Genomic DNA, 16,681 nt, shown 5'->3' on the forward strand with positions numbered 1-16,681 from the left:
GATTGAGTCACGTTAGCAGTATGAATTAAGTACGGACTATTCTGTGTTATGTAGAAACTTAGACAGACATGAATGTTGCTGAAACCTATTTCTGGACAGTTTCGATACTGTAATAAGTGACTGATGCACAGAACAGCTCATGAAAAATCTAAGAAGCACATTCCAGAAGAGAAGCAAGTAATGTCAAAAAAGATGGTACTTAGCATAATCGCTGTTGGTCATTTTAACTCAGAGCCTCAAGACATTTAGCAAATGTATGCATGACTAAGCCCCGAAACACTTAAAAATATGCACATATTTGGCTTAGATTGCTTGTAAAGTATCTTCTATGACAGGCTTCAGTGGTAACGGACGCTTTGAGGATTTTCGTAACATGACACAACACTTCACTGTCACTCTGCATTACCAGAAAAAAACCCTCTTCCCAATCCCACAGATTTCTGTCCGTACGGCCGAGGGTGCAGATCAATCACAAGTCTCCCAGTGACCATCTGCTGACCCAGTATTGCATATTAAAAGTGGTTGCCGGTGGGGAAACCTGTCAGTCAATATGAAGGCAAACTTAGCATGGCCCATCCGCTTCAGACAGAAATACTGACCACAACTGAGAGATCACTGCAAGACCTATGGGAGGATATGTATAGGCTATGCATTGGCTCTATGCGAGGACATTAATAGATTCTTATATTTACATTTAAAAAATTTTATCATACATTGATAAATATATAAATATATTTAATGTATAAACGTAAAAAAAATGTTCTTAAATATATACATGCGTACTTATATACAGTATACATAATAAATATACACAATATACACACATATGTAAACAATACCTTTTATTTTGGATGTGATTAATCGCAATTAATTATTTGACAGAAGTTATTTCAAACACTCGACAATGATATTTAGTTTATTTGGGAAAAACCATATCAATAAATTATATCTTTGTTGGACAACAGGTTTGTAAACAGACTCAAACGCTTGCAAAATTGTTTCGCTATTGTAGTACATTTATTCAAACCGATTATTTGTGCACTTTACAGCCCTGATCAAACCAGTTCCAGATTGTAGGAGGAGCTTCTCATTTAGCGATAAACTCCTCATCAATTTCACATCTGCCTTCTGCAATGTCTCTCCACACTGTCGCACACAGAAATATGTCAACAACTAGACTTTATCGTTATTAATCGCAGGAAAACTAATTCAGATTGTGGGGATTATATTGCAAACGATATCACCCATCCCTAATATATATATATAGATATTTATATAAATATATATATATATATATATATATATATATATATATATATATATATATATATATATATAGATAGATAGATAGATGGCTGTGTGTAATCACAATATGCATATGAGAAGGTAATTACAGCGTGCCAATATACAGCTATATCTTATGTCTATGAGTGCGATATTGCATTTATACAACAGTTTGATGGCACAAGTGTGTAAATAGTCTCAGTGTCGATTTGTAAAATTGTAAAATTAATAATGTTTTTTTTTTTTCTTTTTACAAAATTAACAAACATAATTAAATCAACATCAGACAGACGGCGGGTTATGAACATCCAAAACTAGCCAAAACTACCAAGCACACAAGACAATAATATACTGCACATCCACAGCAATGTAAAGACGACGAAGTGCATTTGCCAGACCTGCCCAAGCCAAACTGTGAACAGCAAATTCAGAAAACGCTGTTCACTAATTAGTCAAATACATTAATCGCCTGCGTTGGCTCCTGATGAGAGTGCAGGCTTTGGTCCATGATACATTACAGATCTTAATTGAGACAGTTGCTGTCACAATCATTTCAACAAGCGTTTCCATGTGACTGGCTGTTTGTTGTCTTGTCCACGTTTTCCTAACTGGAGCCGCGGAGCGTGAATCTTCACTATCAGCTGAACCGCAGCTTCGCAATGCTCTGTGTTGGCCTCGTTATGCAACCCAAATCAGTCCGAATTAGTCATCCTCGATTCAGCCGGCCACCAAATTAGCGTCGATTTTCTGAGCCGCATTACGAGTGCTGTCAGAATCCTGGAAGCCTTATTACAAGCTATCATGTCTTTGAATTGGTGATGATTGGGAACAAAAAGGTGTTTGAGGAAACATGTTACGGTTTAAAAATAGTCCTCAGGGGAAAATGCAAAAACAAGCTGCTTTCTCTGATTTGATGAGTGCTGGAACACGGTATAAACTGTTTTAATCAGTATCTAACAATCCTTAAAACTTATTAGTATTTTTTTTAAGAAAAATATATTAAAACTTATATTTAAAGACTACACTGTATTTTTAAATTATATTTCTCTTTCTAACCCCACCTGTTTTGCTCGTTTTAAGCATAAACCTCACTTCTTTTTGTGAGATTTGATAACATTATAGGACAAATCGACAGCAAACATTAAACTATATTAAGAATACAAAGCCATGTACTCCCTGAAAAGTACAGTGCATAATGAACATGTGAAAAAACAACAAATGCAATGTCATTTTTGTGTTGAGCAGTAGATGGTCAAAATGGCAGTAAGCAATGAATGAATCAACGCTATTAAAATCTTTGTGGTTTCAGTATGTCATGTCTGCCATGCCTAAAACAGAGGAGAGAGAGAGAGAGAGCTCTATTGTAATGTCGTACACTAATGCTTGGTAATCCTCAGTACAGGCTTACATAAAGGGCTCTGTCAGATCTCATAGTGTCTCTGTGTGAGGAGAGCAGCACATTCAAGACTTTCACAAAGCCTCTTCTGCCTGATCATTCTTCACATCAGATACATGGGCCTTTGCTTTGGCAACTTAAAAGTGCTCTTTGATATTCATTCATTAATCTAAGATAACATAATTCAGAAAAGCTTCATTTTGCATTTCAGAGGGAGGGCAAAGAAAAATGGACAATAAAAAATTAAATACCATGCTACTGTATAACCCGGTAGCCCCGCCTACAACTCACACTATTGGTTGAGCCAGAATAGGACAGAACACGCCTCATTTGTGAAATACAAACATGGACACTTAATTTCCAAATCATTTATAAAGCAATTTTTATGCTGTTGAATATCTGATTTGACAAATTCAAAACAATTTCAATTGCAATTAAATTTCTGATTGGAAATAAAATTCGGATAATTTCTCAACCATGTAATCATTCACAGTCATGCAATTCATTAGCCATTTCTGCCAGTGTTTCATTAATTGTTTGTGAACATTTGAACGTAAAAAATAAAACATCAAACATTTGCAGCATAAATTCACAATAATTGAATTGTTCGTAAACTACCGTGCAGAAACTATCAAACGTGCTTCATAAATTTGCAGTAATTAAGTTGTTTAAATTGTTCGTAAACTTTTATGCATAAACTATAAAAAATGTGCTTCATAAATTCACAATTATTGATATTTATGAATGTTTCATAAACTTTCTTGTTTAAACTATCAAACATGCACTTCATAAATCACCAATAATTGAATTTTATGAATTGTTCGTAAAGCTTTCCTTCATAAACTATCCAACATGCCTTTCATAAATTCGCAATAATAGTTTTATGAATTGTTCGTAAACTTTGTTGATTCAAATATCCAATGTGCACTTCATAAATGTGAAATTATTGAGTTTTATGAATTGTTCGTAAACTTTGTTGATTCAAATATAAAATGTCCACTTAAATGTGAAATAATTGAGTTTTATGAATTGTTTATAAACTTTGTCGGTAAGCTATCAAACATGAACTTAAATTTATAATACTAAAGTTTCTTGAATCGCTCGCAAACATCCGATGCATAAATGAGTTCTACTTGTTTGTTTCATGATTGTTTGCAGTCATTTGTATGTGAACTACTGAGCATTCATGAATGTATCTATAAATTCAGTATGCTTGTTTCGTGAACCGTTCACAACCATGCAAAACATAAATTGTCAAATATATGATTCGTACATTTCATTAATTTAATCATTAATTATACAATCCATGAAACATTTGATACATTTGTTCTGCTTTTGTTCAATCAAAATTTTTTTACGTAAATTATAGTAGTTTACAAAATATTAGCACAGAAACTCGCTTACTAGCAGGGAGAGAAAGAAACACATTCTTGCATTAAGTCTGCAATACATTTATAAATGCTTCATCTATGTTTCCATGTCCCAGGTGTGTATTTCCTTCAAAACGACATACTTATAAAATCCTGTAAAAAAAGCGCACTTAAACTATGTCTAGTAGATCGAGGGAAGACGTTTCCATCACTGAAAGCACTATAATCCAGCCCCTCGAGTGACGCTTGCTGTTTAGGGGGAAGTCGTGGCCTAGTGGTTAGAGAGTTTGACTCCTAACCCTAGGGTTGTGGGTTCGAATCTCGAGCTGGCAATACCACAACTTAGGTGCCCCTGAGCAAGGCACTGAACCCCCAGCTGCTCCCTGGGCACCTCAGCATAAATGGCTGCCCACTGCTCTGGGTGTGTGCACTTCGGATGGGTTAAATGCAGAGCACATATTCTGAGTATGGGTCGCCATACTTGGCTGAATGTTACGTCACTTTTTGCACATGCAAACGTCCTGCCCACAGCGGAGTAGAGATAGAAGAAGAGGAAGAGGAACTCACCACATACAGCTGCTTCCACAGGACAGACCACTCCTGCAGCGTAGAGGTGACCTCTGTGATGATGGGGTCCTCCAGCGGGACCACCGTCTCATATTGCCTGCACAAAACAACAAAAATTGACCACAGATTAGTGTGATTGCCCTCCAACAAGTAGTTACCAATGAATACTATATTTATTTATCTATTTCAATCATTCATTCATTCTCAAATGTACTTAATCGTAATGAATGGTTAATATTCATATTCAGAGGATAGATCAATTACCCCCCCCCCCAAGCAGGTAGAAGTAATAAATAAAATAATACAAACCGAAATGTATGTATTCTCATACAAACACTAATATATATGTACATAGTTTTTGTTTTTTGCAAATAAACTTTTGTAAAATAATTTCTACCTGCTATTTTGCTAGTAAATATGATAAAACTGAGGAAAAGACCTTCGTTGAAGCATTTCATGGGGTCTTTAAAATAACAATGTACTGCACACAGGGCTATGATCATAAACCAATAGCACAAAATTGTCCTGCTTCATCTTCCTGCTGTCGCATTAGCTCTTCCTGTCCATTCATCTCTCCATATTGTTGTACATCCATCAGCCCTCACTGTCCTTCCTCTGTCCTTCTCTGACACAGTGTGGAAACAGATCGAGCTCTTTGTTCTGCTTTATCATCACATGTGTCAGATGTAACAGCTTTCAGAGTAATTTTCTTCTTGTTTTCTGAATTCTGATGAGATGCTATAATTTGATCCTGGGACACGGGCTGAACATGGAGCGCAGAGCTGCCTACCCGGGATTTATAACTGAAGCTAAGCAGCAAAGACCTATCATCACAGCGATGTACAGGAGCAGGTCTTAAAACAGCTATTCTTAAACTTTTCAAGGTGTTAGAGAACTTTGGGTAAAATGTGTCTTTGTATATACATATATATATGTGTGTGTGTGTGTGTGTGGGTTGGAAGACCGCGAAGTGTAAGACAGGGTGCCGTGTGCAAACACCTGTGAAAAAGTTGTAAATCATCAAAAGTTAAAACAAACAGAAGAATCTGTCGACCGACAGTCCCTGATGTGCAGTTTTCCCGCGTGTTTTCAGATTCAGAGAGATCCAACTGGGAGTGATGGTCTCTTTAATGTTCACTGTTTCCTGTTTTCTGCATGCCTAAAACATTTATATGCAGTGTGTCACCGAAGCAGATTCAAACCTGTGAACGAATCTGTAAAACCGAAACAACCTTTCCAGAGACCCACATTCAGTTATTTTATCTACCAGATTTACTAAATATGCTAACGAATTAAGAGGATACTGATGGGTGATTTAAACATTATGATCGTTAAACATCGTCCCCTTTGAATTATAAGGTTCTATCTGACATTTTTGTCAAAATTGAGTTACTCACATTCTTATTCTGTGACAATTTATTTACATTATGTGATGTTTTATTTTAAGTTGTGTACATTTTGGGATTTTTTTATTGAATAAACAAAAAGGTTCTATCTACAGAAGTCTATGGAACACAAAAACTTTGAAGCTCAATATCTCAAAACTACTCAGAACGCAGATAGAACCTTAAAATTCCAAGGGGACGACATTATAATGTAGTGTTAAGGCGGTTGCACACCGGACGAGAAGCGCCGCATCGCGTCGCGCCACATGTAGGACAACTCAAGGTATCGCACACCGGACATGCACATTCTATATGCGTGAGCTCAATTTCGCAGCAAGATGGGAGAGTTTTAACTTCATCTATTATTATTATTTTAAATATATGATTTTAATTGATAAAAGCTGAGTTTTGAACGTTAATTAATGAAAAGAATCTGTGTTATTATAATAAGTCTGTTATTGTTTTGTTGTATCTGTTGTCTAGGCAACTGTGCTGCTGAAAACGTAACCAAACACTTTGTAATGTTTTATTTGAATGAAACAAGTGTGCTGTACTTTAATTTCAGTTTCAGTTTATAACATCTGGGTTTTTTAATATAAAACTATGCGGATGGCGCTCTGTGGCGCGGCAGAAATTTGAACAGCGTTCTGAGTCGTAGCTGGGCGCCGCGGACAGACGCCGAATGGCGCCGCCAGTGTGTGTACACCCGTAGAGAATAATGTGTTCGAATTTTAAAGACGTGGCGCGACGCGACGCGGCGCTGCGCTTCTCGTCCGGTGTGCGACCCCCTTTAGAAAGAAATAGAAAAAGAAACAGAAATTAGCTTTAGCATTTTTCATCAATTAGCGGTGTGGAGCAACCAAAAGCTACTTATTTCGATTTAATGTCACACTGTTTTACACAACACAGATTTATTGTTTCTTCCCACAGATCACAAAACAAACAAGATCTCCAAATCATGAGATAGTTGTCTCAATGAAGTTTTGCACTTTGTTTGTAGCTTGTAGTTCTGCTAACTACAAAAGTTAGCTTAATTGCAGACAGTGGGTGATTACTTTACATTGCTTGTAGATTAGCTTCACGATTTACAAACTCGACTTTCACAGGTTTGAAATCGGTCGGATATATCATTCGCTGAAACTCACAGCGGTTACTAAATCAACATCTGCCTTACTGTACTGAACTGCACATTAGCATTAGCAGCTGGATGTTTGTTCAAATGACAATGTGTAGTTAAAAGACGCATTTGTTGTAATGTTTTTGAAATAACTGAAACATACAAAAGGCATCTGTGTGTGTTCTAAAGCAATCTCAGTGTACAAACAATAATTTGTCTTTTATCAATAACTTCACAAAATGTTTTTCTTCTAATGACTTTTACAACCATTAGATTGTAAGAACAACAATTTCTGCTTGGAAATCCCCATGAAAAAGAAATGCACTTCAGCACTATATACTAATATACACTAAAATATAAGGAATAGTTCACTCAAAAATAACAATTTGATGACATTTACTTACTATAAGGTCATTCAAGGTGTATATGAATATATTTCTTCATCAGATTTTGAGAAATGTAGAATTTCTTGATTTGCTCACCAATGGGTCATCTGAAGTGAATGGGTGCCGTCAGAATGAGAGTCCAAACAATTGTTCAAACCAATAGTCCACAAGTAATCCACATCACTCCACTTCATCAGTCAACATCATGTGAAGTGAAAAGCTGTGTGTTTGTAAGAAACAAATCTATCGTTAAGAGGTTTCATCACTTCTAGCCAAAACATTAGTAGTACTAATCTAGCCATAATCCATAATAATACTTTTTCTGTTAAAATTACATTGCCAAATCCTCTGGCATATTTGTTTAGATCTGTTTTGGGCTTTTAAAACAGTGTTTGATCTGTGCATATTTCTCTCCTGATTCAGAAAAGAAAAATCATTTTTACCACAGGAAACAATATTATGGATTATAGACTCATATTTTAGCCAGAAGCAACCATTTAAAAATAAAAAGGTCTTAATTTGTGAACTGATAGACTGGAGTGGTGTGGATCACTTGACAATTATTGTGATGTTTTTATCAGCTGTTTGGCTCTCATTCTGACGGCACCCATTCATTGCAGACGATCCTTTTGGTGAACACCTGATGTAATGCTGAATTTCTCCAAATCTGTTCCGTGAAGAAACAATCTCATCTATGTCTTGAATGGCCTAAGAGTATTTTTTTTTCCTTTTTCTTCTTCAAGTGCAAACTGAATTTTTTCAGACACTTAAAAAAAACAAAACAAAAAAAAAACATGAATTGTTATTTAAATGAAAACTGTTATAAAAAGTTTATAATACATGCAATTTTTTGAGCTTTGTGACCCATCATAAATTAAGAATTGAGTACATCTTTATATGTACATTTATAATAATGTGCTTCCGAATGCACTGCAAAGCATTTATGGAAAACTGCAATACATAAAGTAAGTAATAACATGATTTAAAAATGATGTTGAAGCAAAACATTTAATTTTACATTAATACAAAGTGCACTTCTTAAAATTGCACTTACGAGTTTAAAATACAATCATGCAAGTGTCTCTCTTTAAGTGCACTTTTATTTAGTTAATATTATATTATCTGCAAGTACAGCTTTAATTTTTTATATTCTTTTTAGATTTAAAGTATAATATATAAATGTCCCATAAGAAAATATAAACCCCACTGATTATCCATTAAATCAATGATCCTACAAAAAACATTAAATACATGGAGCTTTTGAATCCCAGGAGCTGATGGTCTCACATCACACCACGCTGCATATCTGAAGCTAATATTTGATAAAGAGAAATGAGAGAAAGATGAAACCTCAGCCTTTCAGGCATGTGACGAAACTCATGAGCCAGCAGGAGAGGAGAAAGGGAATCAGAGGATTGAGATTAATGAATAAATAAAACATTTCTTCTATCCTTCTTTCTCCCCATTGCCTTTCCTCGTCCAAACCATTTGTTCTGTATGGAGGGAGCAGCTTGATGTAATTCATAATAAAGACACTTACCCCCTGTTCGTGACGACGGCCTTCTTCAAGTGAACGTAGCCGGCTGGGAAGATCCCCTGCGAAACAAAAGGGAAGAACATTACATCTCTGTTTTTCTGCGACTGTAAGCCTCCATGAAGAGAGCGAGCGAGCGAGTGAACGTATCTCTGTGAATGTGAGCAAGCGGAGGACGATTCCAGCGACCCTGCTGGACGCAGATCATGTCATAATCTCTGCTTGTTTTGCTCACATTGCTCGAGGCTGAATCGACCTCAGGAAGTTCTCGGTTCCTCGACTAGACGTGTCGAAGCCCAAGAAGTCCCTCTGGAGAAGATCAGTTGTGTTTCTTAGACTGCTCAAACTTGATCGGTGTCGAGAGTGCAGTGGGAATAAGAACAGCTGAATATGAACCATTAGGACTTAAAGAGATCGTTCAGCCAAAAATAATGACTGTAACTTACTCATCTGTGTGTCATTACAAAACTGTACGATTTATTTCCTCTGTCTAAAACAAATGGAATAAATGTTGACATTGTTTTGGTTGTTTGATGGACTTTCTCATATGTTTTGGGTTTTGTTTCATGTTTTGAATGAAATTCAAAGTGTTCTGATGTTGTTTTGAACCCCAAAGACTTTGAACCCTAATGTTTTGTTTCTTGTGTTTTTTTTTTTTTTTTTTTTTTTTTTTTTTTTTTTTTTTTTTATAGAAACAAAAGTTGTTTCTAGATTCTTGGTTTGTTTTATGTTTTGTTGTACTTTGCTGGTCTATTAAATGTCCATGTTGTTTTGCTCCCCAGTGACTTTTATTATATAGATACAAACATTTTTGAAAAATGTATTTAATATTTTTATATTTATTTTGTGTTTTGCAGAAAAAATGAAAATCATGAATATGTAGTTACAAAAGTAGTCAAAAAATAAATAAATAAACAGGTTTGGTTGTTGATGTATTTCTTTTTTTGTTTTTATTTTCTTCATCTACACAATGAGATTCAATGTTTTTTTTTTTGGATCCCAATTACTTTCTTTACATGAACAAAAACATTTGTAAAAAAGAAACAAACAAACAGTTTTCATTACATCGACACATATTTAAGTTTCTTTACCGTAATCACAAATGTGCAAAATGTACTTCCCGTTAAAATTATGACCTTTTGTGTATTAAATCAGAGATCCCTTTCTCTTAATATTTCTTAGGTTCATTATAAATAGAAAGACAATTTGTGTTCACCAAAAGCAAATTTAACTATTCACACAATAAATGTTTTAAAGAAATTCAAACATTTTTGTGACTTGTTAATGTGCGTGACAGATCGCTGAATCATCTCTTCCACTAAAACTAGTAAAATAAACATGAATGAACATCAGACGGTATATCTTTTCAACCGCGGAAAGATGTCAATACACAGTTTTTCAAGTTAAAGTCCACCGATGTTAAACTACTCTCCTGTTCTGTTTGTTTATCAGACAAACTGGCAAGTTCAGTGTTGATTGGTCAGATCGCCTGTCAATCAAACTCCCAGGGTTCCCAAGCTATACAATCAGTGTGAATTATTAGGATAATCTGGACCAATTTTATGAGAAATATTTCAATTCACACTGGGATCTCTGAATAATGTTATTTTTTATTTTGTGACATAAAAATTATGTTGATCAGAGGACTTCAAAGATTGTCTTTTTACCATCATCTTTCTCTCAGGACAAAGTCTACTAAGCTAAATACTTCCGAATAAAAAAATGTCTCCATTAACTTTTTATTTATTATCATTGCCATTTAGGAGAGACATCTCAGATATACTGTACACATTGAGAAATTGCTCTCATAAAGAGATCTCACTTGTGATTTGAGTTTTACACCTTGAACTCCACAAACTACATTAACTATCTGCCTTGAACTACATTACCCTTATGACTGAACTTAAGACACATTTGATTCTTTACCAAAAAATGAGTCACTTTTCCCACCCTCTCAATCAATAACTGCAATCGAGAAGAATACTTTCAAATCTCAACAGCAATTTATTTCATTTCAGTCAAACGCTGCAAAGCTCTCAACTTTAAAAGAGATCAGTTGGAGGGATTTAGGGCGTCTACAAAACATAATTAATCACACAAGTGGCTTTAGAAAAATGAAGCACAAAGCAAGAACATCCCACACAAACATCTCAGCTGAAGAATCCAGATGGTGGAGCTTCTTGCCACGTACAGTTGTTGCCTAATTTTCTGCGCTGTTCGCTTTCAAAGGTCGGATTAATTAGTAATTGAGGACACCAAATGCTCTGGAACAAACCTCCATCTGTGGAGGAAGGATTCCATGTGCACGGATGACAAACCGGCATATGTTATTATTCATGAGATGGGTGGTCACTCGCTAACCGCTGCTTTCAGTCATACATGAAGACCTCCTGTTGTTTGAGAGCTAATCAATTATACATGTTTGAAGAATTCACACATTTATTATTAAATTTTTTATATTTAATTTATTATTATACAAACTGAAGAAAGCCCAGATTTCACCACAAATCTAATATATATTATTTTTAAAGATCATTTTAACCCCAAATTTTCATTACCATTCATTATGCTTTTGGACATAATGTATTTATTTATATTTTATTACTATTATTTTTTATATATATATATATATATATATATATATATATATATATATATATATATATATATATATATATATATATTTCCCTATCTGTCGGTCACTACGAGTTATGTCGACCGACAAATGGGGTCTCACTTGGGAGGCCAATCATCTCTGATTTTAAGAGAAAACGCCAATGAAATTGGCAAGTGGATTAACACACCTGAGCCACTCCCCGTGCCAGCGGGTATAAATAGGGCGACAGGTGCATCCACTCATTAGATTTTTGCTTCGGAGCCGAGTAGTGGATGAAGAAACCTCTACAAAGCCATCATCTTTGTTTTGTTCTACTGTTCCTGGTCGGTGTGACGGCGCATTACAGCCGTGTCCCTGCGAGTCGGCGATTCCCCTGGGCGCTTCGGCTAAAAGAGACAGTTCTAAAAGAGCAAATCACGGACGATTCGCGTCTTTTTCAAGATGCCGTTTCGTCCGTGTCCTTCTGGATGCGGTCGTTTCCTGTCTTCGGTTGACGGTCACGAGCGTTGTCTGCAGTTGTCTGCCTTTCTTCCCGGAGGTGCATGAAGAGGTGACGAAGTCGTGGACGGCCCCTTTCACGGCCAGAAGCCGCTCTTCTCCCTCTTCCATCCTCACCACCCTCGATGGCGGGGCAGCCAGGGGGTACGTAGAGGTTCCCCAGGTGGAGAGGGCGGTTGCGGTGCACTTGTGCCCACAAAACGCCGCCACTTGGAGGAATCGTCCGCGCCTCCCGTCCAAGGCCTGTAAGCTGACGGCCGCACTCGCTGCCAAGGCTTACAGTGCTGCGGGCCAAGCTGCCTCTGCCCTGCATGCCATGGCTATCCTGCAGGTACACCAAGCCAAGGCACTCAAAACCATGCACGAGGGTGGTACCGACCCGGGGTTGATGCAGGAGCTGCGCACGGCGACCGACTTCGCCTTACGGGCAACGAAGGTCACGGCGCGGTCCCTCGGGAAGGCGATGTCCACGCTGGTGGTCCAGGAGCGGCATCTCTGGCTGAACCTGGCTGAGATGAGGGACATGGACAAAGCGCGCTTTCTCGACGCCCCCATCTCCCAGGCAGGCCTGTTCGGCGACACTGTCGAGGACTTTGCCCAGCAGTTCTCGGCGGTACAGAAGCAGACTGAGGCCATCCAGCACATCCTGCCCCGACGTGTCTCTCCGGCTGCCACCGTTCCGTCGCGGGTAGCGCCTCAGCCTGCTCGTCGCCGTGGGCGCCCCCCTGCGTCCTCTACGGCAGCTCCGCCCCGTGCTGAGAGTTCTTCGAGGCCGGCGCGTCGAGCCCCGCGCAGGAGAGCGGCGCCCCCCGTGTCACTCCCGGCTGCGAAGTCCTCCAAGAAGTCGACCAAGCGGCCCTGACACGGGCAACTCGGAGATGCGGAGAACTGCTCTTCAGGAGATGGCGAAGACAGCGCCACTCCTTCCCCCGGAGGAGGGCCGGGCGGAGAATCTTCAGTTTCTGTTTTGTTTTGTTCCGCCACTGGCCGGACGGTTCCTCACTCTCACCCACGACGCCTCCTTTCGCCAGCGGCCAAGAGGTCGCGGTTCGGAGACGCAACGCCTCTCCACGCGTCTCTGGCCAGTTCCTCCGGGAACACGAGGAGTGTGGTTGCGATGACCCAGGACGCTGTGCCTTCTGGGCCTTCCGGCACGACTCCCCATCGCTGCACCACTGCGGGTATGTCGACTGTCCCTTTGGTGCCACTTGTACGGTATCTGGGAGCGTGGCTTGCGCTGCCCAACCCGTCACGCTGGCTCATCCGGATGGTTCGACTCGGCTATGCGATTCAATTCGCCCGGCGACCCCCCAAGTTCAATGGCGTGCTCGAGACTTCGGTGGCAGTCCAGGACGCCCCTGTCTTGCGCGAGGAGATTGCTGTCCTCCTGGCGAAGGATGCAATCGAGCCGGTCCCTCCAGCCGAGATGAGGACGGGGTTTTACAGCCCTTACTTCATCGTGCCCAAAAAGAGCGGTGGCCTTCGACCTATCCTGGATCTGCGAGTCTTGAATCGGGCCCTACACAAGCTCCCGTTCAGGATGTTGACGCAGAAACGCATTATCAAATGCGTTCAGCCCCAGGACTGGTTTGCAGCGATCGACCTGAAAGACGCGTACTTTCATGTCTCTATCCTCCCTCGTCACAGACCGTTCCTGCGCTTTGCTTTCGAGGGTCAGGCATGGCAGTACAAGGTCCTCCCCTTCGGGCTCTCCCTGTCCCCCCGTGTCTTCACGAAGGTCGCGGAGGGCGCCCTTGCCCCACTTTGGGAAGTGGGCATCAGGATCCTCAACTATCTCGACGACTGGCTCATTATGGCCCGGTCCCGAGAAGAGTTGTGCGATCACAGGGACTTCGTGCTTCGGCACCTCAGTCAGTTGGGGCTTCAGGTCAACCGAGAGAAGAGCAAGCTCTCCCCTGTGCAGAGAATCTCTTATCTCGGTATGGAGTTAGACTCGGTGAGTATGACGGCACGTCTCACCAGCGAGCGTGCCCACTCAGTGCTGAACTGCCTGAGTTCCTTCAGAGGCAGGACAGTGGTACCGCTGAAACACTTTCAGAGGCTCCTGGGGCATATGGCATCCGCAGCCGCAGTCACGCCGCTCGGGTTGCTTCATATGAGACCACTTCAGCACTGGTTACACTCCCGAGTCCCGAGATGGGCATGGCGCCGCGGTACACATCGTGTCACCATCACACTGATGTGTCGCCGCCTATTCAGTCCTTGGTCGGACCTTGCCTTTCTACGGGCCGGCGTGCCCTTAGAACAAGTGTCCCGGCACGTTGTTGTCACAACAGATGCCTCCAACTCGGGCTGGGGCGCGACATGCAACGGGCAGGCAGCCTCAGGGTCCTGGACAGGACCTCGACTGCTTTGGCACATCAACTGCCTGGAGTTGCTGGCAGTGCATCTAGCTTTGCGACGGTTTCGTCCGCTAGTGCTGGACAAGCACGTGTTGGTCCGCACGGACAACACTGCGGCTGTTTCGTACATCAACCGACAAGGCGGGTTACGATCACGTCGCATGTCTCAACTCGCCCGTCATCTCCTCCTCTGGAGTCAGACGTGGCTCAAGTCGCTGCGCGCTGTCCACATCCCGGGGGAGCTCAATCGTGCAGCCGACGCGCTCTCACGACAGCTCACTTTCCCCGGGGAATGGCGACTCCATCCCCAGACGGTCCAGCTGATTTGGAGTCGATTCGGGGAAGCCCAGGTAGACCTGTTTGCTTCCCACGAGTCCTCCCACTGCCAGCTGTACTATTCCCTGTCCCAGGCCCCCCTGGGCACAGATGCACTGGCACACAGCTGGCCTCGGGCTTTACGCAAGTATGCGTTTCCCCCAGTGAGCCTGCTCGCACAGACACTGTGCAAGGTCAGGGAGGACGAGGAACAGGTCCTGTTGGTTGCGCCTTACTGGCCCACCCGGACCTGGTTTTCGGAACTCATGCTCCTCGTGACAGCCCCTCCCTGGCGCATCCCCCTGAGGAGAGACCTTCTCTCTCAGGGGCTTGGCACCATTTGGCACCCGCGTCCAGATCTCTGGAACCTCCACGTGTGGCTTCTAGACGGGACGCGGCAGACCTAAGTGATCTGCCCCCAGCAGTGGTAGACACTATCACTCAGGCTAGAGCCCCTTCTACGAGGCAGGCCTATGCTCTGAAGTGGAGTCTGTTCACGAATTGGTGTTCTTCTCACCGAGAAGACCCCCGGAGATGCCCGGTCAGAGTCGTGCTTTCTTTCCTGCAAGGTAGGCTGGAGCGTGGGCTGTCACCCTCCACCCTGAAGGTGTATGTGGCTGCCATTGCAGCACATCACGATGCAGTGGACGGCCGGTCCCTGGGGAGGCATGACCTGATCGTTAGGTTCCTGAGGGGTGCCAGAAGGTTACATCCTCCTAGGACACCCCTGATTCCCTCCTGGGACCTCTCTATTGTCCTGGCGGGACTTCAGAGGGGTCCCTTTGAGCCGCTGGATTCGGTTGAGCTGAAGTTCCTGTCTCTCAAGACAGCGCTCCTGATCGCGCTCACTTCCATCAAGAGGGTCGGGGACCTCCAAGCATTTTCGGTAAGTGAAGAGTGCCTTGTGTTCGGGCCGGCCTACTCTCACGTTGTCCTGAGACCCCGGCCTGGATACGTGCCCAAGGTTCCCACCACTCCCTTCCGAGACCAGGTGGTGAACCTGCAAGCGCTGCCCCTGGAGGAGGCAGATCCAGCCTTGTCGTTGCTGTGTCCCGTAAGAGCGCTTCGCATATACCTGGACCGCACCCAGAGCTTCAGAAGCTCTGAGCAGCTCCTGGTCTGCTTTGGAGGTCAGCAGAAGGGGAAGGCTGTCTCTAAGCAGAGGTTGGCCCACTGGATAGTGGACGCCATCGCCTTGGCTTACCATTCCCAAGGCGAGCCGTGCCCCCTGGGGGTGAGGGCCCACTCCACACGGAGTGTGGCCTCCTCCTATGCGTTGGCGCACGGCGCCTCTCTGGCAGACGTTTGTCGAGCTGCGGGCTGGGCGACACCTAACACCTTTGCAAGGTTTTACAACCTCCGTGTAGAGCCAGTTTCCTCCCGTGTGTTGGGTAACAGGTAATTGGCGGGAAGGGCTGGCTGGGTGTCTCGCTTGCTGCGCCATTCCCCCTAACACGGGGATGTGAGCGCCTTCTTCTCCCAGTAGAGTTCCCCGGTTGGCGTACCCTGGTCGAGCATCCTCCAGCACCCTCGGCGTCAGACTTGGCGGAGCAGTCTGTCGCCAGGCCCAGTACTGGCGTTAGCATGCCCGGAGCCGGTCAGCCCCTGTACTGGGCTAGGTGTCCATATGGCTGGGTTCCCTGCGGGTAATCCCATATGTGTATTCTTCCACGGTAAGGTTTCCCTCTTGGCAAACCCGTGTCTTCCCTTGACAGATCGCTCTGTCGGTCTCTTCTGGCAGCCGTTCCATCCCTACTCCAAGGTAGGACCTGCCTCAGAGACCCTTTCCATATGTAGTACTGCCCCCTGGGTCAGTCCATATCGGTATATCCACATGTCACCTCCCTAC

The 16,681-nt window shown here is 42.4% G+C and overlaps 1 protein-coding gene across 1 annotated transcript in view; it reads right to left on the bottom strand.

Moving 5' to 3' along the window:
* Positions 1-16,681, bottom strand: part of LOC113070581 (dedicator of cytokinesis protein 3-like) — a 102,763-nt gene that overhangs the window by 24,874 nt on the left and 61,208 nt on the right. Inside the window, exons 4-5 of the mRNA XM_026243978.1 lie at positions 9,046-9,101; positions 4,618-4,714 (exon numbers count right to left, since the gene is read on the bottom strand). Of these exons, the coding sequence (XP_026099763.1) occupies positions 4,618-4,714; positions 9,046-9,101 (153 nt within the window). The remainder of the gene's footprint in view (positions 1-4,617; positions 4,715-9,045; positions 9,102-16,681) is intronic.

Source organism: Carassius auratus, unplaced genomic scaffold (assembly GCF_003368295.1).
Source record: "Carassius auratus strain Wakin unplaced genomic scaffold, ASM336829v1 scaf_tig00004584, whole genome shotgun sequence".
In the NCBI taxonomy this organism is placed as follows: Eukaryota; Metazoa; Chordata; class Actinopteri; order Cypriniformes; family Cyprinidae; genus Carassius; species Carassius auratus.